Consider the following 26,003-nt stretch of genomic DNA (forward strand, 5'->3'; position numbering starts at 1 on the left):
AGGTCTGTGTTGTGGACGATTTGCTGCAACAGTGTGGTGTCCATTTATTAATTAAAACACGACGTTCAACTACTGACCGAAGGATTCGAACTGGAGGCCTAGGACTCCTACGGAGATTGGAAGTGCAAATGCTTCGGTGTTGGCGGGAACATAACGCTCGAATTCCGCCCGAATCTGGATGTCCGCTCGGACTGATGACTTACATCGATGACCAACAGCGGCTATATGTCAATGAAATCAGAGGGGTTGACATCACCGTTACTAAGGAGGGTGTCAATGTTGTAGAATTTCTTTCTGAAGTCTACATCTTCCTTGAACACTATGGCAACCTTGTTTTGTGAGAAAAAAAAACGGCATTAAAGTCGACGGCTGAGTAGCGTTCAGCTTTGAGGGTGACATAGATATTTTGCAATCGACAGCGATTGAACACGGAAGCATTATTGGTTTTGTCATTATCTCTGTCGGTTTGAAAGGCAACGATTATATATCTTGGCTTTTCGCGACCACTATTGGCAGCTAGGCGGCAGTTAAACTGTGAGGCTTGGGGAACGACTATGAAATCACACTGTCTCACGCGAAATCCACAGAGGATCGTGGATTTTTTCTGGATGGTTTTGTACAGTTGCATCTTGTTTTCGTCTGCAGGAGTGACGCTCCAGAGTTGGTAAGTTGGGCGCCGGCTTAAGGTTCGAATTCGTGAACCTAGTATTGATATTTTTGAAGACTTTCATCGAAGGTCAACCCTTCTGTGATTGTAAGGATGTCAGACATTATGTATTTATTTATAGCAATGGAGGAAGTTGGGATGGTACCGATGCCACGACCAGAGATGAAATTGTTTAACTGGGTTTGGTTGTTGGGCTTTCTGCGTTTAACACTGAGCTGTTGATTGGGCTTGCTGCGTTGGTCAATGGGTTTTCGAGTGCGGGTCACTTTGTCAACGACATGGTTGACGACTACGTCCTACCACTCCTATCATGGCTGCATTTGTGGCAGTGCTCATAGGCCTACTTTTCAATGTCTTGGCAGCAGAGGAGGTGAACATGCGACCAGCGATACTGGTGATAGTGTCAAAAAAACTTCCACCACCGTATGCATACTTTCAAACAAAACCTTTCTTAATTGAGGATATTACGATGGAGTTGCTTATATTCCTTGATGCTGATGTGTTCACCTTTCTTTATGGCATCGATGATCGCCATAATCGCGTTGCGAACACCATTGTTTCCAGCACGGTATGCAGTGTTGCACAGATCCAAGCAATAAAGGAGCTGGTCAAAGTCGGAGGGTAGAAACACGGTTTGAAGTCCGCTACAATGCTTATCTTGCTTTAGATGTGAGACACAATCTTCGTCCACTTAGATCTTTATCGCCTTAGGGTTCTCGAGAGGGTTAATTGCCTTGATACATGGCACTGGAACTGTTCAGGATCTCTGCATAGTCGACAAGGTCTTAAAAACTTCGGACTCGAAAGATTCTGATTTCTTTTTCACCATGAGTTCCCAGAAGTTAAGGGTTCCTTTGTACCTCACACCATCCACGAAAATATCATCGCCGTCAGAAGTAACTGGTTAGCTTCCGATGAAGAGATCGAGATCCAAAGGTGTGGTCGGCGAAGGATCGTTACTGATCTGCAAATACTGCTGTTCTCGAGATCCGAGGATGGTGTCTATAGGTGGTGCAATGGGTAGTGGGTAGTCAAACTTGGGCGGTGGAGGCTGGAGGGCTGTCACTGTCAGGAAGTTAAACGATCGTTTAGGTGATCGGTGAAGCTGCCCCTCGCTGAGCCTCAACCACAGGCTTAACACCTTGGAAAGGTCAGGGTTGAGTCCAATCTTCTCGAGGCGATGCTGCATGTTACTGGCTTGAATCTTCCGCTTGATCTCTTGCAACTCCTTGGCGAGCGCCTCACACTGTTTCGGGTCTGTAATCTTTATAAACGTTCATTTATTTAAAGCGTTGATGTGAACCTTCCTAAGTGAAAGTTTGAATTACCTGTAAGCGTTTGTTTGAACGCCACTAAGCGTTGGTTTAACAGTTGTACCTTTCCTGAAACTATAGGCATATATCTATCGAAAGGTTAAAAAAAACACACATGCATTTTTGCTCGTTTTTCCATAATTTGAATTGAAAAGGTCGAGCTATAAATATTTGTTGATAAACACTACAATAATTTATGGACCTATGGGTGGTTCGGATAGAAAAATACGGACTGTCAAACAGAAACATACCATATAAAACATGCTAAAAACAATCTAAATGTTCATATAACACCACTAAGGAGGCTATATTATTCTTCAAATATCTAAAAATGTATTTCATTGTACAAAAACTTTCATATTTAAAAAATTCACTATGGCCATAATGCAATACTAAACTTCTATTAAACTGTGTATTGCTACAGAACCTTATCGTTTTTGATTTCAACCATATCGGTAAATCAAAGCACTCAAAGTCCGCGTACACTACGAAAGGGACTCTCATCGGGTGGGTGTTGTTACGGCCAGAAATCGCCTTTAAATTGTAGCCAACAAAAGACACAAATCAATAGTAAAATTTAACAATATTTAATATACAAAAGTTTACAAAAGGTATTACACAAATATTACTGTTAACTTAACTGTCAAAATATGAGTACAATCTGTGATCTTTATCTGTATCCGGAAATCTTTCGGAAACCAATTTAAATATTACGTTCACTACTAATGTCACAATCCAGTATGATGTTGTTTGTAGAATAAAAGTGTCAATCCAAATGCTGTGAATACTAATGTCTATCAATGTCTATGTCCAAGTTTTATTATGATAGTTTAACTTTAGTGTCTGTATATATAGTGTTGTCATGGAAAATTCTAGAACACTCTATAATGGAACATTGTGGAAAATCCTGGAAAGTTACAACGGAAGTTTCTGGAATAACGTAGAAGTTTAAATTACGCATCGTTTATAAGGATCATTCTAGAAAGTTCCAATCATTCTGTGAATGTTCCAGTGATTCCTAAACTGCACAGTTATAAGATTATTTGGTAAACAACTATCAGGCCATACAACACAAATTAGGCCAACATAAATAACATAATAATTACAATATCATAACAGTGTTGTTGACAAAAGTCAGATGGTATGTCTTATATATTCTTTGGGCAGCTCTGATCTTGGCTGCCTTGTGGTTGACGCAACACTCTTTGTTGGTTTCCAGAACTTCCTTGCTATAAACGTGGTTTAAGCACATGAAGCATTGGATCAGCAGTAAGTTGAGTTCTCTCTCCAGCTGTTCACCAATGTTTGAAATGTGCAGCGGGTATACTTCTCTATCATCTATTCTAAATCAAGGGTTTCAAGCAAGTCCGTGGTTGAGGGGAAAATCTGGTTTCCCGAGTGAAAGTATCCCACGTTCTCATCATCCATCTTACCTGTTGGGTTAATCTTCACAGTGCAGCATCACATTGACTTGTTATCCTTTCAATGCCCAATCGTCTATAAGTTCCACTCTTGACATCTGAGAGACCTCAAGGAAGGTCTGCACATCCATGTCAATAATAGTGGTCATCTTTCAGGTAGTAAATACATCTTTAAAGGCTTTCTTCAGTGGATGTACCTCAATTTTATCCCCAATGATTTCCTATCTTCTCTGATCTGTTCCTGTAACTTATCCATTAGTCGATCTTTCGACATCCTGCTAACCTCTATCAACTCATGCTGTTTGGCTTGGGTGATGATATCCTTCCTAGTATAGGGTTGGAACAACGCTAAAAAAATGTTGGTCTTCGTTCCGATCAACTGATCCAACTGATCCTTCCTCATCCGGGAGTACCATCGGCGGTGGTTCATTTTGGCAATACCACTCAGGGCTTTGACGTTTTCAACAACTAATTCCAGCTATTAATAGCTATTGGATCGATGTCTTAATCTTTATAACAATCCAAAATAAAATCAATTTGTTTCACCCAAAACCAATATCCACGATTAAACGGTTTTTAGACCCAGCTTTTGATCTTTCGATCCTATCGTCCATATCAAAATATATAAAATTCGTGGTAATAATACCCGGTGCGCCTGTTTTTTTTCATCCCATAGCTCACAATTTGCCGAGCTCATTCGGTCTCTCTCTTTGTCAAGACGGTGGTCAGCTGCTTGTTTAATCTCTCACAACCCCAAGTGGGGATATGGTTGGCCCTTTCCAACATAAGATTATAATTTCTGCCTACCTATTAACTACATGTCTGCTTAGTAATACAAAGATTGAGAGATAAGATGGCTATCACCATTGCCCTGTGCCCTTTGTCCTAAAATTCTGATAATGTTTAGCAGAAAAGTGACAGTATAAGCCCTCCATATATATATATCGAATATGACAATATTCTGGGAAATCCTAATACAACCTTCATATATACAGAGTTTATGATTTAATTAAATTTTATAGACATTGAAAGATCAGGGGGGTCTCACCTTATTTAAGCGGTCTCAGGTAGATTTTCACTATATATTTTGAATATCCAACTGGCACTTTGGGCGCTCCGTAAACATAGAAGACAGGAAGTGCACCCAAAGTCCTTTTAGTCACGTTTGTATCTACCTATTGATTAAATGTTTGTTAAATATTAGAAAGATTGAGAGATCAGGGGTCTCTCACCATCACCCTGTGCCCTTTGTCCTAAAATTTGGACATTTTTTGACTGAAAAGTGACAATCTTAGCCCTCCGTAGATATTGAAGATGACGTTTTTTTCTGGAAACTCCATCTAATACAATCTTTATATATACAGAGTCAATGATTTGGTTGAATTTTATGGACATTGAAAGACCAGGGGGGTCTCAACCTCATTTAAGCGGTCTCGGGTAGGTTTTCGCTATATATTTTGAATATCCAACTGGCACTTTGGGCGCTCCGTAAACATAGAAGACAGGAAGTGTACCCAAAGTCCTTTTAGTCACGTTTGTATCTACCTATTGACTTAATGTCTATTAAATATTAGAAAGATTGAGAGATCAGGGGGCTCTCACCATCACCCTGTGCCCTTTGTCCTAAAATTTGGACATTTTTTGACTGAAAAGTGACAATCTTAGCCCTCCGTAGATATTGAAGATGACGTTTTTTTTCTGGAAACTCCATCTAATACAATCTTTATATATACAGAGTCAATGATTTGGTTGAATTTTATGGACATTGAAAGACCAGGGGGGTCTCAACCTCATTTAAGCGGTCTCGGGTAGGTTTTCGCTATATATTTTGAATATCCAACTGGCACTTTGGGCGCTCCGTAAACATAGAAGACAGGAAGTGTACCCAAAGTCCTTTTAGTCACGTTTGTATCTACCTATTGACTTAATGTCTATTAAATATTAGAAAGATTGAGAGATCAGGGGGGCTCTCACCATCACCCTGTGCCCTTTGTCCTAAAATTTGGACATTTTTTGACTGAAAAGTGACAATCTTAGCCCTCCGTAGATATTGAAGATGACGTTTTTTTCTGGAAACTCCATCTAATACAATCTTTATATATACAGAGTCAATGATTTGGTTGAATTTTATGGACATTGAAAGACCAGGGGGGTCTCAACCTCATTGAAGCGGTCTCGGGTAGGTTTTCGCTATATATTTTGAATATCCAACTGGCACTTTGGGCGCTCCGTAAACATAGAAGACAGGAAGTGTACCCAAAGTCCTTTTAGTCACGTTTGTATCTACCTATTGACTTAATGTCTATTAAATATTAGAAAGATTGAGAGATCAGGGGGCTCTCACCATCACCCTGTGCCCTTTGTCCTAAAATTTGGACATTTTTTGACTGAAAAGTGACAATCTTAGCCCTCCGTAGATATTGAAGATGACGTTTTTTTCTTGAAACTCCATCTAATACAATCTTTATATATACAGAGTCAATGATTTGGTTGAATTTTATGGACATTGAAAGACCAGGGGGGTCTCAACCTCATTTAAGCGGTCTCGGGTAGGTTTTCGCTATATATTTTGAATATCCAACTGGCACTTTGGGCGCTCCGTAAACATAGAAGACAGGAAGTGTACCCAAAGTCCTTTTAGTCACGTTTGTATCTACCTATTGACTTAATGTCTATTAAATATTAGAAAGATTGAGAGATCAGGGGGCTCTCACCATCACCCTGTGCCCTTTGTCCTAAAATTTGGACATTTTTTGACTGAAAAGTGACAATCTTAGCCCTCCGTAGATATTGAAGATGACGTTTTTTTCTTGAAACTCCATCTAATACAATCTTTATATATACAGAGTCAATGATTTGGTTGAATTTTATGGACATTGAAAGACCAGGGGGGTCTCAACCTCATTTAAGCGGTCTCGGGTAGGTTTTCGCTATATATTTTGAATATCCAACTGGCATTTTGGGCGCTCCGTAAACATAGAAGACAGGAAGTGTACCCAAAGTCCTTTTAGTCACGTTTGTATCTACCTTTTGACTTAATGTCTATTAAATATTAGAAAGATTGAGAGATCAGGGGGCTCTCACCATCACCCTGTGCCCTTTGTCCTAAAATTTGGACATTTTTTGACTGAAAAGTGACAATCTTAGCCCTCCGTAGATATTGAAGATGACGTTTTTTTTCTGGAAACTCCATCTAATACAATCTTTATATATACAGAGTCAATGATTTGGTTGAATTTTATGGACATTGAAAGACCAGGGGGGTCTCAACCTCATTTAAGCGGTCTCGGGTAGGTTTTCGCTATATATTTTGAATATCCAACTGGCACTTTGGGCGCTCCGTAAACATAGAAGACAGGAAGTGTACCCAAAGTCCTTTTAGTCACGTTTGTATCTACCTATTGACTTAATGTCTATTAAATATTAGAAAGATTGAGAGATCAGGGGGCTCTCACCATCACCCTGTGCCCTTTGTCCTAAAATTTGGACATTTTTTGACTGAAAATTGACAATCTTAGCCCTCCGTAGATATTGAAGATGACGTTTTTTTTCTGGAAACTCCATCTAATACAATCTTTATATATACAGAGTCAATGATTTGGTTGAATTTTATGGACATTGAAAGACCAGGGGGGTCTCAACCTCATTTAAGCGGTCTCGGGTAGGTTTTCGCTATATATTTTGAATATCCAACTGGCACTTTGGGCGCTCCGTAAACATAGAAGACAGGAAGTGTACCCAAAGTCCTTTTAGTCACGTTTGTATCTACCTATTGACTTAATGTCTATTAAATATTAGAAAGATTGAGAGATCAGGGGGCTCTCACCATCACCCTGTGCCCTTTGTCCTAAAATTTGGACATTTTTTGACTGAAAAGTGACAATCTTAGCCCTCCGTAGATATTGAAGATGACGTTTTTTTTCTGGAAACTCCATCTAATACAATCTTTATATATACAGAGTCAATGATTTGGTTGAATTTTATGGACATTGAAAGACCAGGGGGGTCTCAACCTCATTTAAGCGGTCTCGGGTAGGTTTTCGCTATATATTTTGAATATCCAACTGGCACTTTGGGCGCTCCGTAAACATAGAAGACAGGAAGTGTACCCAAAGTCCTTTTAGTCACGTTTGTATCTACCTATTGACTTAATGTCTATTAAATATTAGAAAGATTGAGAGATCAGGGGGCTCTCACCATCACCCTGTGCCCTTTGTCCTAAAATTTGGACATTTTTTGACTGAAAATTGACAATCTTAGCCCTCCGTAGATATTGAAGATGACGTTTTTTTTCTGGAAACTCCATCTAATACAATCTTTATATATACAGAGTCAATGATTTGGTTGAATTTTATGGACATTGAAAGACCAGGGGGGTCTCAACCTCATTTAAGCGGTCTCGGGTAGGTTTTCGCTATATATTTTGAATATCCAACTGGCACTTTGGGCGCTCCGTAAACATAGAAGACAGGAAGTGTACCCAAAGTCCTTTTAGTCACGTTTGTATCTACCTATTGACTTAATGTCTATTAAATATTAGAAAGATTGAGAGATCAGGGGGCTCTCACCATCACCCTGTGCCCTTTGTCCTAAAATTTGGACATTTTTTGACTGAAAAGTGACAATCTTAGCCCTCCGTAGATATTGAAGATGACGTTTTTTTTCTGGAAACTCCATCTAATACAATCTTTATATATACAGAGTCAATGATTTGGTTGAATTTTATGGACATTGAAAGACCAGGGGGGTCTCAACCTCATTTAAGCGGTCTCGGGTAGGTTTTCGCTATATATTTTGAATATCCAACTGGCACTTTGGGCGCTCCGTAAACATAGAAGACAGGAAGTGTACCCGAAGTCCTTTTAGTCACGTTTGTATCTACCTATTGACTTAATGTCTATTAAATATTAGAAAGATTGAGAGATCAGGGGGCTCTCACCATCACCCTGTGCCCTTTGTCCTAAAATTTGGACATTTTTTGACTGAAAAGTGACAATCTTAGCCCTCCGTAGATATTGAAGATGACGTTTTTTTTCTGGAAACTCCATCTAATACAATCTTTATATATACAGAGTCAATGATTTGGTTGATTTTTATGGACATTGAAAGACCAGGGGGTCTCAACTTCATTTAAGCGGTCTCGGGTAGGTTTTCGCTATATATTTTGAATATCCAACTGGCACTTTGGGCGCTCCGTAAACATAGAAGACAGGAAGTGTACCCAAAGTCCTTTTAGTCACGTTTGTATCTACCTATTGACTTAATGTCTATTAAATATTAGAAAGATTGAGAGATCAGGGGGCTCTCACCATCACCTTGTGCCCTTTGTTCTAAAATTTGGACATTTTTTGACTGAAAAGTGACAATCTTAGCCCTCCGTAGATATTGAAGATGACGTTTTTTTCTGGAAACTCCATCTAATACAATCTTTATATATACAGAGTCAATGATTTGGTTGAATTTTATGGACATTGAAAGACCAGGGGGGTCTCAACCTCATTTAAGCGGTCTCGGGTAGGTTTTCGCTATATATTTTGAATATCCAACTGGCACTTTGGGCGCTCCGTAAACATAGAAGACAGGAAGTGTACCCAAAGTCCTTTTAGTCACGTTTGTATCTACCTATTGACTTAGTGTCTATTAAATATTAGAAAGATTGAGAGATCAGGGGGCTCTCACCATCACCCTGTGCCCTTTGTCCTAAAATTTGGACATTTTTTGACTGAAAAGTGACAATCTTAGCCCTCCGTAGATATTGAAGATGACGTTTTTTTCTTGAAACTCCATCTAATACAATCTTTATATATACAGAGTCAATGATTTGGTTGAATTTTATGGACATTGAAAGACCAGGGGGGTCTCAACCTCATTTAAGCGGTCTCGGGTAGGTTTTCGCTATATATTTTGAATATCCAACTGGCATTTTGGGCGCTCCGTAAACATAGAAGACAGGAAGTGTACCCAAAGTCCTTTTAGTCACGTTTGTATCTACCTATTGACTTAATGTCTATTAAATATTAGAAAGATTGAGAGATCAGGGGGCTCTCACCATCACCCTGTGCCCTTTGTCCTAAAATTTGGACATTTTTTGACTGAAAAGTGACAATCTTAGCCCTCCGTAGATATTGAAGATGACGTTTTTTTTCTGGAAACTCCATCTAATACAATCTTTATATATACAGAGTCAATGATTTGGTTGAATTTTATGGACATTGAAAGACCAGGGGGGTCTCAACCTCATTTAAGCGGTCTCGGGTAGGTTTTCGCTATATATTTTGAATATCCAACTGGCACTTTGGGCGCTCCGTAAACATAGAAGACAGGAAGTGTACCCAAAGTCCTTTTAGTCACGTTTGTATCTACCTATTGACTTAATGTCTATTAAATATTAGAAAGATTGAGAGATCAGGGGGCTCTCACCATCACCCTGTGCCCTTTGTCCTAAAATTTGGACATTTTTTGACTGAAAATTGACAATCTTAGCCCTCCGTAGATATTGAAGATGACGTTTTTTTTCTGGAAACTCCATCTAATACAATCTTTATATATACAGAGTCAATGATTTGGTTGAATTTTATGGACATTGAAAGACCAGGCGGGTCTCAACCTCATTTAAGCGGTCTCGGGTAGGTTTTCGCTATATATTTTGAATATCCAACTGGCACTTTGGGCGCTCCGTAAACATAGAAGACAGGAAGTGTACCCAAAGTCCTTTTAGTCACGTTTGTATCTACCTATTGACTTAATGTCTATTAAATATTAGAAAGATTGAGAGATCAGGGGGCTCTCACCATCACCCTGTGCCCTTTGTCCTAAAATTTGGACATTTTTTGACTGAAAAGTGACAATCTTAGCCCTCCGTAGATATTGAAGATGACGTTTTTTTTCTGGAAACTCCATCTAATACAATCTTTATATATACAGAGTCAATGATTTGGTTGAATTTGATGGACATTGAAAGACCAGGGGGGTCTCAACCTCATTTAAGCGGTCTCGGGTAGGTTTTCGCTATATATTTTGAATATCCAACTGGCACTTTGGGCGCTCCGTAAACATAGAAGACAGGAAGTGTACCCGAAGTCCTTTTAGTCACGTTTGTATCTACCTATTGACTTAATGTCTATTAAATATTAGAAAGATTGAGAGATCAGGGGGCTCTCACCATCACCCTGTGCCCTTTGTCCTAAAATTTGGACATTTTTTGACTGAAAAGTGACAATCTTAGCCCTCCGTAGATATTGAAGATGACGTTTTTTTTCTGGAAACTCCATCTAATACAATCTTTATATATACAGAGTCAATGATTTGGTTGAATTTTATGGACATTGAAAGACCAGGCGGGTCTCAACCTCATTTAAGCGGTCTCGGGTAGGTTTTCGCTATATATTTTGAATATCCAACTGGCACTTTGGGCGCTCCGTAAACATAGAAGACAGGAAGTGTACCCAAAGTCCTTTTAGTCACGTTTGTATCTACCTATTGACTTAATGTCTATTAAATATTAGAAAGATTGAGAGATCAGGGGGCTCTCACCATCACCCTGTGCCCTTTGTCCTAAAATTTGGACATTTTTTGACTGAAAAGTGACAATCTTAGCCCTCCGTAGATATTGAAGATGACGTTTTTTTTCTGGAAACTCCATCTAATACAATCTTTATATATACAGAGTCAATGATTTGGTTGAATTTGATGGACATTGAAAGACCAGGGGGGTCTCAACCTCATTTAAGCGGTCTCGGGTAGGTTTTCGCTATATATTTTGAATATCCAACTGGCACTTTGGGCGCTCCGTAAACATAGAAGACAGGAAGTGTACCCGAAGTCCTTTTAGTCACGTTTGTATCTACCTATTGACTTAATGTCTATTAAATATTAGAAAGATTGAGAGATCAGGGGGCTCTCACCATCACCCTGTGCCCTTTGTCCTAAAATTTGGACATTTTTTGACTGAAAAGTGACAATCTTAGCCCTCCCTAGATATTGAAGATGACGTTTTTTTTCTGGAAACTCCATCTAATACAATCTTTATATATACAGAGTCAATGATTTGGTTGATTTTTAGGGACATTGAAAGACCAGGGGGTCTCAACTTCATTTAAGCGGTCTCGGGTAGGTTTTCGCTATATATTTTGAATATCCAACTGGCACTTTGGGCGCTCCGTAAACATAGAAGACAGGAAGTGTACCCAAAGTCCTTTTAGTCACGTTTGTATCTACCTATTGACTTAATGTCTATTAAATATTAGAAAGATTGAGAGATCAGGGGGCTCTCACCATCACCCTGTGCCCTTTGTTCTAAAATTTGGACATTTTTTGACTGAAAAGTGACAATCTTAGCCCTCCGTAGATATTGAAGATGACGTTTTTTTCTGGAAACTCCATCTAATACAATCTTTATATATACAGAGTCAATGATTTGGTTGAATTTTATGGACATTGAAAGACCAGGGGGGTCTCAACCTCATTTAAGCGGTCTCGGGTAGGTTTTCGCTATATATTTTGAATATCCAACTGGCACTTTGGGCGCTCCGTAAACATAGAAGACAGGAAGTGTACCCAAAGTCCTTTTAGTCACGTTTGTATCTACCTATTGACTTAATGTCTATTAAATATTAGAAAGATTGAGAGATCAGGGGGCTCTCACCATCACCCTGTGCCCTTTGTCCTAAAATTTGGACATTTTTTGACTGAAAAGTGACAATCTTAGCCCTCCGTAGATATTGAAGATGACGTTTTTTTTCTGGAAACTCCATCTAATACAATCTTTATATATACAGAGTCAATGATTTGGTTGAATTTTAGGGACATTGAAAGACCAGGGGGGTCTCAACCTCATTTAAGCGGTCTTGGGTAGGTTTTCGCTATATATTTTGAATATCCAACTGGCACTTTGGGCGCTCCGTAAACATAGAAGACAGGAAGTGTACCCAAAGTCCTTTTAGTCACGTTTGTATCTACCTATTGACTTAATGTCTATTAAATATTAGAAAGATTGAGAGATCAGGGGGCTCTCACCATCACCCTGTGCCCTTTGTCCTAAAATTTGGACATTTTTTGACTGAAAAGTGACAATCTTAGCCCTCCGTAGATATTGAAGATGACGTTTTTTTCTGGAAACTCCATCTAATACAATCTTTATATATACAGAGTCAATGATTTGGTTGAATTTTATGGACATTGAAAGACCAGGGGGGTCTCAACCTCATTTAAGCGGTCTCGGGTAGGTTTTCGCTATATATTTTGAATATCCAACTGGCACTTTGGGCGCTCCGTAAACATAGAAGACAGGAAGTGTACCCAAAGTCCTTTTAGTCACGTTTGTATCTACCTATTGACTTAATGTCTATCAAATATTAGAAAGATTGACAGATCAGGGGGCTCTCACCATCACCCTGTGCCCTTTGTCCTAAAATTTGGACATTTTTTGACTGAAAAGTGACAATCTTAGCCCTCCGTAGATATTGAAGAGGACGTTTTTTTTCTGGAAACTCCATCTAATACAATCTTTATATATACAGAGTCAATGATTTGGTTGAATTTTATGGACATTGAAAGACCAGGGGGGTCTCAACCTCATTTAAGCGGTCTCGGGTAGGTTTTCGCTATATATTTTGAATATCCAACTGGCACTTTGGGCGCTCCGTAAACATAGAAGACAGGAAGTGTACCCAAAGTCCTTTTAGTCACGTTTGTATCTCCCTATTGACTTAATGTCTATTAAATATTAGAAAGATTGACAGATCAGGGGGCTCTCACCATCACCCTGTGCCCGTTGTCCTAAAATTTGGACATTTTTTGACTGAAAAGTGACAATCTTAGCCCTCCGTAGATATTGAAGATGACGTTTTTTTCTGGAAACTCCATCTAATACAATCTTTATATATACAGAGTCAATGATTTGGTTGAATTTTATGGACATTGAAAGACCAGGGGGGTCTCAACCTCATTTAAGCGGTCTCGGGTAGGTTTTCGCTATATATTTTGAATATCCAACTGGCACTTTGGGCGCTCCGTAAACATAGAAGACAGGAAGTGTACCCAAAGTCCTTTTAGTCACGTTTGTATCTACCTATTGACTTAATGTCTATTAAATATTAGAAAGATTGACAGATCAGGGGGCTCTCACCATCACCCTGTGCCCTTTGTCCTAAAATTTGGACATTTTTTGACTGAAAAGTGACAATCTTAGCCCTCCGTAGATATTGAAGATGACGTTTTTTTTCTGGAAACTCCATCTAATACAATCTTTATATATACAGAGTCAATGATTTGGTTGAATTTTATGGACATTGAAAGACCAGGGGGGTCTCAACCTCATTTAAGCGGTCTCGGGTAGGTTTTCGCTATATATTTTGAATATCCAACTGGCACTTTGGGCGCTCCGTAAACATAGAAGACAGGAAGTGTACCCAAAGTCCTTTTAGTCACGTTTGTATCTACCTATTGACTTAATGTCTATTAAATATTAGAAAGATTGAGAGATCAGGGGGCTCTCACCATCACCCTGTGCCCTTTGTCCTAAAATTTGGACATTTTTTGACTGAAAAGTGACAATCTTAGCCCTCCGTAGATATTGAAGATGACGTTTTTTTCTTGAAACTCCATCTAATACAATCTTTATATATACAGAGTCAATGATTTGGTTGAATTTTATGGACATTGAAAGACCAGGGGGGTCTCAACCTCATTTAAGCGGTCTCGGGTAGGTTTTCGCTATATATTTTGAATATCCAACTGGCACTTTGGGCGCTCCGTAAACATAGAAGACAGGAAGTGTACCCAAAGTCCTTTTAGTCACGTTTGTATCTACCTATTGACTTAATGTCTATTAAATATTAGAAAGATTGACAGATCAGGGGGCTCTCACCATCACCCTGTGCCCTTTGTCCTAAAATTTGGACATTTTTTGACTGAAAGGTGACAATCTTAGCCCTCCGTAGATATTGAAGATGACGTTTTTTTTTCTGGAAACTCCATCTAATACAATCTTTATATATACAGAGTCAATGATTTGGTTGAATTTTATGGACATTGAAAGACCAGGGGGGTCTCAACCTCATTTAAGCGGTCTCGGGTAGGTTTTCGCTATATATTTTGAATATCCAACTGGCACTTTGGGCGCTCCGTAAACATAGAAGACAGGAAGTGTACCCAAAGTCCTTTTAGTCACGTTTGTATCTACCTATTGACTTAATGTCTATTAAATATTAGAAAGATTGAGAGATCAGGGGGCTCTCACCATCACCCTGTGCCCTTTGTCCTAAAATTTGGACATTTTTTGACTGAAAAGTGACAATCTTAGCCCTCCGTAGATATTGAAGATGACGTTTTTTTCTTGAAACTCCATCTAATACAATCTTTATATATACAGAGTCAATGATTTGGTTGAATTTTATGGACATTGAAAGACCAGGGGGGTCTCAACCTCATTTAAGCGGTCTCGGGTAGGTTTTCGCTATATATTTTGAATATCCAACTGGCACTTTGGGCGCTCCGTAAACATAGAAGACAGGAAGTGTACCCAAAGTCCTTTTAGTCACGTTTGTATCTACCTATTGACTTAATGTCTATTAAATATTAGAAAGATTGACAGATCAGGGGGCTCTCACCATCACCCTGTGCCCTTTGTCCTAAAATTTGGACATTTTTTGACTGAAAAGTGACAATCTTAGCCCTCCGTAGATATTGAAGATGACGTTTTTTTTCTGGAAACTCCATCTAATACAATCTTTATATATACAGAGTCAATGATTTGGTTGAATTTTATGGACATTGAAAGACCAGGGGGGTCTCAACCTCATTTAAGCGGTCTCGGGTAGGTTTTCGCTATATATTTTGAATATCCAACTGGCACTTTGGGCGCTCCGTAAACATAGAAGACAGGAAGTGTACCCAAAGTCCTTTTAGTCACGTTTGTATCTACCTATTGACTTAATGTCTATTTAATATTAGAAAGATTGAGAGATCAGGGGGCTCTCACCATCACCCTGTGCCCTTTGTCCACAATTTGGACATTTTTTGACAGAAATTTTTTTTTTTTGGCTTTCCATATATATTTCTATTTATAGTTAAAAATATTTCTAGAGTTATTGGTTTTTCTTATTGTCGTAAGAAGCATTATACACAAAAGTACATCTTTGAAGTCGTTTTTATGACAAAACTCTATATTACAAACAGACAAATAAGTCGCACGGAAAAGGGTTTATATTCGAGGACAACGAGAAATTGCGACAGCTTGAAAAGGTCATTTAATGATTCCTACGTATCTTATCAGTCCTTTTGACTATGAAAATCGTGCTTTTTATAATTTCAAATATTTAATTTCTTATGATTTTTCACTAAATTTTGAATATCAAACTGGCTGCTAGCAGCCGGTTGGATATTGAATATCGAATAACGAACCGGCTGCTAACTTCACATACATGTATCATGAAGTGAATTTTCTAAAAAAAAAATCCATTTTTCCCGTATTTTACTTATAAATGGACTTAGTTTTTCTTCCAGTTAACATCACATACAGTCGGCAGTTAAAATTTTAAATCATTTTAAAAATTCTTAAACTATCCTGGATTTTAACCAAACTTGGACAGCAGCTCAATTTTTCACTTATTCTTACTACATTTGTATAAACTTCAAGATTATAATTATTTTTTTAAAACCGGTATTTTTCTAATGTGAATATTGATTGGGTAAATATTTCTCAGTGATGTCCTGCCATGGCTTTGTTTTAATTTGTTTGTTAGCTTTTTGGAATGTTTGTCTCTAATATTTAATTTACTGTACATTTGTATTCAGATATCGCAGATCAAATTTATTCGTTCATTGTGTAATCATACGTTTTTTGATTGAGTTAAGTCTGCCAATTGATATTTTATCGTGTGTTTTTCTATGTTGTGATGTTATGCTATTGTTTCAGGAAAAAGGGAGAAGGTTTGGATCCATGAAAACGTTTAATCCCGCTGCAAATGTTTGCACCTGTCCTAAGTCAGGAATCTGATGTACAGTAGTTGTCGTTTGTTTATGTAATATATACGTGTTTCTCGTTTCTCGTTTTGTTTATATAGATTAGACCTTTGGTTTTCCCGTTTGAATGGTTTTACACTAGTGATTTTGGAGCCCTTTATAGCTTGTTGTTCGGTGTGAGCCAAGGCTCCGTGTTGAAGGCCGTACTTTTTAAATTGTTATTTGGATGGAGAGTTGTCTCATTGGCACTCACACCACATCTTCCTATATATATTGGACAGAAGCTTCTGACAATCAAAAGATAGTATAGAGAGGAATATTTTTATTGATGTTTTTCATTATTTTTGTTGAGTGTGTGATTAACAGCAAAAGATGGCGAGACACTGGGTTCCGCGGAACCCTTACAATTTTTTTAAATAATTGGGAAAGACACCAGAGATTATTTAAATCATTAAAAGCGAAAACTCCAATAACGAGTCGACTAACGATTTCATCGGGCATTTTGACCTCCTTGTAGATCTTGTCTTGATGGTAATTTTTGCTATTAAAATTTTCTATTTATTATAATATATTTCAGTATAATGGGCAAATATGGAAAGTGGTAAAATTCGTCATATAGCTCTTATAAGAAATCATTTGACCATTTTGACGTGAATAGACATTAGGTAGAGCTCAACATTTCTAAACAGGGTTTTTCACATCAGGGTTTCGCTATTCATAGAGGTTTTCAATAGGCAGTACTTTATCCTAATGTTTTAATTCAAGTCATGCCGGCTATCTTGGATGGCAGACAAGGTTCTCCAACACACTTTTTAACTAGATACACTAATGATAATTGTTGCTAAATTTATCAAAAACTATCAGACGACTTCCTTAAAGACATGTGTGCGGTAACATTCGGCCCAGCAGTTTCAGAGAAGACTATAGGAAAAGCTAACGAAGATGAAAACAGACGACGGACGTTAAGTGAAGATAAAAGCTCCCAAAGTATCTCAAACATGCATTCTCTGCAAGAGGGTCAATGATATCTTGGATAATCGGATGTTTGGCCAGTAGAAACATCCGAACGATCAGATGCGTAGTGTAAAAGAAAGTGAAAGTATCATTTTTGTCATAAAAAAAAAAGCAGAATGAATTTTCAGTTGTCTTGATCTTTAAAAACTACCAATACAAATAAAAGTAACTTTCAAATTTCGACATTCCTTTAGTGTGAATGAATAAAAATTCATGCGTATGTTGACAGGTGTCACATGTGAAGCTGTATCTGTGTACCCTTCCGGAGCAACTGAGTTCACCCCCAATTTTTGGTGGGGTTCGCATTGATCAGCCTTTAGTTTATATGTTGTGTTTTGTGTACTATTGTTTGTATGTGTGTCTTTTGGTTTTTTGTTTCTTTTTTAGTCTGACATGGCGTTGTCAGTTTGTTTACGACTTGTGAGTTTGAATGTCCCTTTGGTATCCGTTTTGCCTAACTTTTAACTATATAGTAGAAACGCATACCGAATGAGTGACACTGTTGTAATTGTAATATTATGAAATCAAATTCACAGCTTCTTGAAAGGGATTGAATTCTCAGAGAATTTAATTTTGAAAACCCTAGGACATGACTACGACTAACTCGGTAAGGCCACTGTGCAAAATGTATGTCTGTTTAGGCTACTAATTTCCCGCCTCTTGTTTCACATCAATTCATATTTATTGATTTTAAATTCAAGGAAATGTAATGCTTTTCCAACGTTAATATTAAACTGTGTTTTCAGTATTGTAATTGGGTGAGAAAGGCTTTGTATAGTGAGTGATTTCGTCAATTTTTACATAAAAATAAAGTGTATTGAAGTTTCTATTCTAGTTCCCGGATTTCCTTATCGGTTGTTGTCCATACATTAGTATCCCATCATAATTCTTTTATGTTTTCTTTCCATTATACACGAAAAGATACAACGAAAATCACCCATTCAGAACAACGCAACAAGATACATCACATCACTACGCGTTCTCTTTCCATTATACAAGAAAATATATAACGAAAATCTCCCATTCAGAACAACACAACAAGATACTAGATATAGGAAGATGTGGTGTGAGTGCCAATGAGACAACTCTTCATCCAAACAACAATTCAAAAATTAAACCATTATAGGTTAAAGTACGGCCTTCATCACGGAGCCTTGGCTCACACCGAACAACAAGCTATAAAGGGCCCCAAAATAACTAGTGTAAAACCATTCAAACGGGATAACCAACGGTCTAATCTATATAAACAAAACGAGAAACGAGAAACACGTATATATTACATAAACAAACGACAACTACTGTACATCAGATTCCTGACTAGTACACCACTTCACTAATATTGATCCAAGGCAATTAAAAAAGAAATAAAAGAAAAAACGACAAAAAGCATTTCCCTCAAAATTTAATTCACAACCTACTATCTATAGAATCGAGGCTAATGTCCATCTGTTTATGCCGTTTGTAGATTATTTTTTTTCGGTGACTATCTTATTGACATTTTCCAACATTTTTTTTAAATACGAAAAGCCGAACAGACTATTGACTGAATCGCATGAACGACGTACGCATGACCTTATCAAATATTTCAAAACCATAGTCAATCTCACCAGTCCCTGCTTATTATTTCAGTACTTTTTGCATTAACATCTTTTATTTTAAATGTATCCCTCTGTTGTTGTTTTTTTGTAAACTATAAAAAAAAAACAAAAAAACATGTCTATGTAGATAAAATAAAAAAGAAGAAAGATGTTAATTCTTTCTGTTTCCGTTTCCGTTCCGTAAAATGTTATTTAGAAATAGTGGCTTAAACCTGGTTTTATAGCTAGCAAAACCTCTCACGTGTATGAAAGTCGTATAAAATTCCATTATATTGACAACGATGTGTGAACAAAAGAAACAGACATAATAGGTAAACATGTCAAAAACAGGGGTACAGCCGTTGTGTTATTATCTTAATCACTATAAAAACAAACAGATATATAAACAAACATTTACCATGACACAATGACAGGATGCACAAGTACAGAGCCTCGTCACATGCAAGAAAGAAACACAAACAGGCACACATTCAAAGCACATTAGCAAAGTACGAAAGACAATACAGAAACTAGTATCTCAATTGTTTGTAAAACAATTGAAAGGTCTTTCCTGTAAAAGTGATGTTTTCGTATTGTAATTTGTACGACCTTTCGTTTGATATAAGACAGCATACCTTCTGAAACTTTTCGCTTTTTACACTTAATGACCTCATCCGCCTACATTTTTGAGATCGGAATTATGATACTTGGAACAGAGTAGATGAGCTTTCTTTTGATATGCGACAACACCATGTTCTAAAAAGTTTGATTTTTGCACTTAATAACCCTATCCAACTAATTTTTGGAGGTCGGGAATTTGATATATCAAATGTACACATCATGACCTTTCATTTGATATACAACAACCCTACCTTAAAAGAAAATTTATTTTTTGCACTCAATGACCCCATCCAACCAATTTTTTGGAGACGTCAATTTGAATTTTGAAATGTACGCTTTATGTTCTTTCATTTGATATGCAACAACCTTACCATCTGAGAAATTTGAATGTTTGCACTAAATGACCCCACCCGTCCCCCTGGGATGAAAAGGAGGTTTAAAATTTTCATTTTTAAGTAGAGTTTATTGAGACCTTCAATTTGATATATCAGATGACCCCATTTGACAAAGTACAAATAATGATGCAATATCAACTATATAAATAGAAGTTATGAAACTTAAAAAGTCAATGCAAAACTTGAAAATTTCAAATTGATTTTTTGGTGTTTTTTTCCATGGAATGTTTTTGGTATTTGGTCAAACATATAACTATGTCAACCTCTTCAATTTCTAAGACATTTTAAGTGGTAAACTCTTGATGATTCAGAAATACATGCCTCCGCTCGCAAAACTTCAAACTGCATTATCTCTAAAAGGACTATAGATATTTCAAATATGTTAAATGATAAACGATATACAGTTGAACAACAACATTATAGAAAAAGAATTGGGACAATTTCAAAGTTCATAAAGGTCACAATTTATCATCAAATATATGATGCAATACTAAACTTAAGAACCGGAAGTCGTAGAAACATGGGACTAGCACCATTCAACTCAGGACCACTTAACCTTTCAACTATCACAAGGTCAAGGTCATAGTATACTGTGAAGGTCAAGGTGAAATTTCATCATGACCTGACATTGACCTCAAATTGAAGGTCTCGAACTACTGATCATCTTTGCAGTTTATAGTAGGTTGATATCTGTTACCTTTAAAAAGATATTCACACAATACTATACTTTTAAGAATCATCCCGTTGTAACTTTTGAACAGACGGTCGGACATTTTTGGGCTTATTGTATAAAATGTAGAGCTTGTCGAGAAGAACATTTCATACGCTGTATGTATGCAGCAAAGTCTTATCGTTTTCCTAATATGTAAGCTTGAAATTGCAGCGTAATTTTTGTTTGCACTCGGTGACCTTTGACCTTGGGTGCATATTAAAGGTCATATGAATTTAAGATTATTGGTGAAGGTTACAAGTCTCTATGACTTCCGGTTCTCGAATATAAATTTTTGAAAATATATTTTTAATTTCTAAAGGGAAATAACTCCTTATAAGGGTTAATAACAAATAAATTGTTTATGTTTATAAACATTGCCATCTGTTCTAATACATGCTGTCATTTTCAATTAAATTCTATCTCTAATACTTTTTGAAAAAAATGCAAATAAAAGAAATTGATTCAAGGGGATATAACTCTCAAAGTAGATGATGAAATCCTATGCAGCCTCATATGGTAATACATTATGATGAGATCTACCTTTTGTCCAAATAAAGTCGTGATATCTTTTAACACATTTTGGGGGGACCATGTTGAAAAAAATCAACAAAAGGGAGATAACTTCTTAAGGGGAAGGTGAAATCCTACAAAAGTTCATCTGGTAAAAGTTCATGTTGAGGTCTATTGATGGTTTAATTTTGGTATTGATAACTCCAATAGAAGCGGTAGGAGGGCGAGCCAAACAAATGCTGGAAGAAAAAAAAGAAAAAAAAACATTAGAAAAACAATAAGGTCTTTCCTCACGGAGAGGAAAGACCTTAATAATCATAGAACAATAACACAATGACACAATGACGGGAAGTAAAGAGCCACGTTATATGTGACCAAGAAACACACAAATATATACAGAAAAAGCACATTAACAAAAATGAAAGACAAGAACACACATTATCATAGCAAATAATACAATTTTAACACAATCAAACAAGTGCATAGAAAAAAATACAAGTTTAACACAAACACACAATATCATCGCAAAAAGTACAGTTCTAACAAACAAACAGTATGATTTTTAATTTTAGTTTCTTGTGTATATTTCGAAGTTTAGTATGACGCCCATTATCACTGAACACTTTTTTGTTTAGGGGCCAGCTTAAGCACGCCTCTTGGTGCGGGAGTTTCTCGCTGCATTGAAGAGCCATTGGTGGCCTTCGGTTGTTGTCTCTTTGACACATTCCCCATTTCCATTCTTAATTTTATTTAGTTGAAACTGTAAAGTTTAAGAAAATAAATTTGAAGTAAAGATAAACACGTACAATTAACTCTTCATTCATTTGAATCTCTTGTTTAATTTTTTTCTTCCGAAAAAAAGATAGCTCTTAAACAATTTGACTATTAAATCAAGATAATGATGAGATCAAAATATTGTTTGTGTTTATTACAATGGGCCGGGTAATGATTAATTTTACCGAATTTTACCTGTATTCCAAATTAATACATTTGCAAAACTTTTATGAAAGTATTATTAACTACTTCGTACAATTTAACATGTTTAATACTAGTTAAGATATTTATTATAAAATACAAAAAGCCTTTGAAAATAAGAAATCATCTTCGAAAGGATAAATATTGATAATAAAATGTAATTTCAGCCTTTTGAAAAAAAAACGATATCTTTAACATGATGAATTTTAAAAGTCTAATTATTGAAAAAAAAGAAGTAATCATAAACGATTGATTTATGTACTTTTTGAGGACCTCCACTTGAAAGATACCAAAGAGACATTCAAACTCATAAGTAGAAAAACACAACATAAAAACTAACGACAAGGCAAAACTAAGATCATCAAAAGCTGGGGATGATCTCCAGTTCTTCTGAAGGGTAAGCAGATATTGCTCCACATGTAGCACCCCTCATGTTAATCATGTTAGTACACACCCGGGATAAAGTATAATTTGGTAGGTTACATTTAGGGAAAAAGTGGAAGGATTGTAGGACATTTGTAACATATTCGCTATTATCTGTTGAACGGATATTCCATAACGGTTAACTAACTCGTGATGCCGTACAGAAAATTTACGAAGGGATGATTGCAACTTTACAACTAGGAACTCTTGGTTTCATATTTTATTTGAGCAGCAACCTTCTATCAAGAAAATTATGATAGGAAATACAAACCCTGAAATATTGTATCATTTAAAAAATAAGCACTCCGTTTGCAAACGCTACTGATTTGCCGATTGTTTGTTGAAAAACACATCTTTTTCATTTTTTAAAATTCATTAGCAAAATCATTCTGTCAGTTTAAAAGAAAACCAGCTCTCATCAAATTCTTTGGTTTATCACGATGGTATTTATGATTTGATAACTCTCACTTTCATACATTTTCTCATCCGTTTTCGATGTCACAATTCTTTTGTCATACTAATGATTTTCAATGACGTCATTTACTCTGATTGACATGAAGTCCACTGGCAAGACTCATTAAAAAACATAGGATATGGGAGTATGATGGGAGCAGCCTAAACAAATCATGCTATTGTCAATCACCAAACATACAATATTTTCGAAGCGTTTGAAGAGCGTAATGTTAGGAAATACATTTTCTTATAATATCTTTGCCTTTTCATATTTTATATTTCAATTTTATACTTTTAATTTTTGTTGAGCCCGCAGAAAGCTCGACATAGGGATATAGTGATCTGGCAGCGGCTACGGCAGCGTTAGCTAACTTCTTTAAAAAAAACTTTATATTTTAGAAGGTGGAAGACCTGGATGCTTCATACTTTGTATATGGATGCCTCATGCTACGAAGTTTCCGTCAGTGACTTTTCCAATGTCCTTGACCTCAATTTCATGGTTCAGTGACTACTTGAAAAAAAAGTTAAGATTTTTTGTTATGTTAAATTTTCTCTTATTATGAGTAATAGGATAACTATATTTGGTGTGTGCTTACCTTGCAAGTTCCTCATGCCCGTCAGACAGTTTTCACTTGACCTTGAACTCATTTCATGGATCAGTGAACAAGGTTAAGTTTTGGTGGTCAAGTCCATAAGAAATAGGTCTGGTATATTCGGTGTATGGAAGGACTAAGGCGTACATGTCCAACTGGCAGGTGTCATCTGGCCTTGACCTCATTTTCATGGTTCAATGGTCAAAGTTAAGTTTTTGTGTTTTGGTCTGTTTTTCTTATACTTCATGCAATAGGTCTACTATATTTGGTGTATGGAATGATTGTAAGGTGTACATGTCTAGCTGGCAGGTGTCATTTGACCTTGACCTCATTTTCATGGTTCAGTGGTCAAAGTTAAGTTTTTGAGTTTTGGTCTTTTTTTCTAATACTATATGCAATAGGTCAACTATATTTGGTGTATGAAAATATTTTATGATCTATACGTCAGTCGCGCAGGTTTTATTTGACCTTGACCTCATTTTCACGGTTCATTGCTAAGTGTTAAGTTTTTGGTTTTTGGTCTGTATTTCTTAAACTATAAGCAAAAGGTCAACTCTCTTTTTGTATAGAAGAATTGTTAGCTGTGCATGCCTGTCTGGCATGGTTCATCTGACCTTGACCTCATTTTCATGGTTCATTGCTCAATGTTTAGTTTTCTGAGTTAATGTTAAGTTCATGTGACAGTTGTAATAAAGCTTTATATTTAGAACTATCAACACAATATCAATAATTAATTAAGAAGGCAAGACATTTCAGTGTGTGCACTTTTGTTTTCAGTTTACCATAGAGCAGATCAATTTTACAAAGATGGGAATAATTGTGTTGAATATTCTTACTGATGCTTCATATGACCTATTAAAACAAGATATACCAAATATACGTCCAAGGAGCGACTGTGATATTTCATACTTGTACCAGGAGCACTTTAAACTAAAAAAACATGCTCCATCTAATGGATGGGGAGGAAAATGGCAGAAAATTCAGGTTACAAACATAGCTATTGGAGATGATATTGAGCGTATGAGACTTACAAGAAATGATCTACAACACTCAACGGAAGCTGAACTTGGGGATACACGTTTTAATGAGTTGTGTAACATATTGAGAGATCTTTTAAAAAGGTTTGATCAACTTAACAAACCAGCAAGGCTTTATACTGATCGCCTAAATGCAATTTTGGCTAAAACTCCTTCTGCTGAGGAAGTTCAATCAATCGGAAATGAAATGTTAGGTAAGTATGGTTTACACTGTTGAAATTCTTAATAGCCTTTGTAAAAACAAAATACGTGCACAAAGTTTGTTATGATTTTATCCATACTTTCTTTTCAAAAGTATGAGCGTATACATACAAAAGTATTTAGAGAAAGTTTTGTTTCTAGAAAAGTGTTTCACTATACCTTTTTTCTACTGGTTCAAAAAAATGGGTATCTCTGTAAATCTTTTTTTTTTTGGAGTAGAATTTAAAACGGTAACTTACATTTATTGTGCAGTTGTAATTTATTTTGTTTTCATTTCAGGAATGGAGATTGAAGTTGAAATTACTCCAACACAATAGAGAAATATGGTCATCTGCAGGAATTGTATTGTAAATAGTTATTTAGACACTTTATTAGAAATACACAACATACCAACTTATTGGCAGTAGACCGATCAATTTTTATCTTATATTGAGATGTATTCCGACAAATTATAGTCCGTCTTACACTGTCTCTTGATAGAAAGAATGACCCGGACTGAAAAAGTCAACCAAACTGTTTAATCATTAAGTTAAGGATATAATGGTCAAGATGAAAAAGTCAACCAACAGCATATTTATAGAGCTCAGGGATTGATAATAGCTAAGATGAAACTGCGAATTAAACTGTCTTTTAATAAGGTTATAAAAGAAATATATAAAAATGAAATTGTGAATCCTACTCCATTTATAGAGTTCAAGAGAGTAATGGTTAATATACAATAGTGGACCATGTGTCTATTCGTTAAGTTATAGAAAGTAATGGTCTAGATGAAATATTGAACCACAGTCGAAAAAGTGAACCAATATAGTATTATTTATAGTGTCTCATTACATGCAGTAAACACGTAATGCATATATCCATTTTAGTTTTCTATATTGTGTTACGTAGACTGGTGTTTGTCTTTTTGGTATTCTTTTGTTACCATGGCGTTGTCAGTTTGTCTTCGACTGATGAATTTAAAAATAAAATCACAAAAATACTGAACTCCGAGGAAAATAATTCAAAACGAAATCATATAATAAAACACATCAATCGAATGCACAACAAATTTCCCTTTGGTATCTTCCGTATCTCTTTTGCAACAACTGTTTAGGTAACCAAAGGTACAGGACTTGGCCTGTTGATAGG

The 26,003-nt window shown here is 36.5% G+C and overlaps 2 protein-coding genes across 2 annotated transcripts in view; both read left to right on the top strand.

The window, feature by feature from the left end:
- The window catches only part of LOC134700538 (uncharacterized), a 53,327-nt gene extending 27,653 nt beyond the window's left edge, over positions 1-25,674 (top strand). Inside the window, exons 4-5 of the mRNA XM_063561921.1 lie at positions 24,415-24,868; positions 25,155-25,674. Of these exons, the coding sequence (XP_063417991.1) occupies positions 24,415-24,868; positions 25,155-25,192 (492 nt within the window). The 3' untranslated portion in view covers positions 25,193-25,674. The remainder of the gene's footprint in view (positions 1-24,414; positions 24,869-25,154) is intronic.
- Positions 1-26,003, top strand: part of LOC134700530 (uncharacterized) — a 356,413-nt gene that overhangs the window by 97,505 nt on the left and 232,905 nt on the right. The gene's annotated exons all lie outside the window — the stretch shown is intronic.

This window comes from Mytilus trossulus, unplaced genomic scaffold (genome assembly GCF_036588685.1).
Source record: "Mytilus trossulus isolate FHL-02 unplaced genomic scaffold, PNRI_Mtr1.1.1.hap1 h1tg000158l__unscaffolded, whole genome shotgun sequence".
In the NCBI taxonomy this organism is placed as follows: Eukaryota; Metazoa; Mollusca; class Bivalvia; order Mytilida; family Mytilidae; genus Mytilus; species Mytilus trossulus.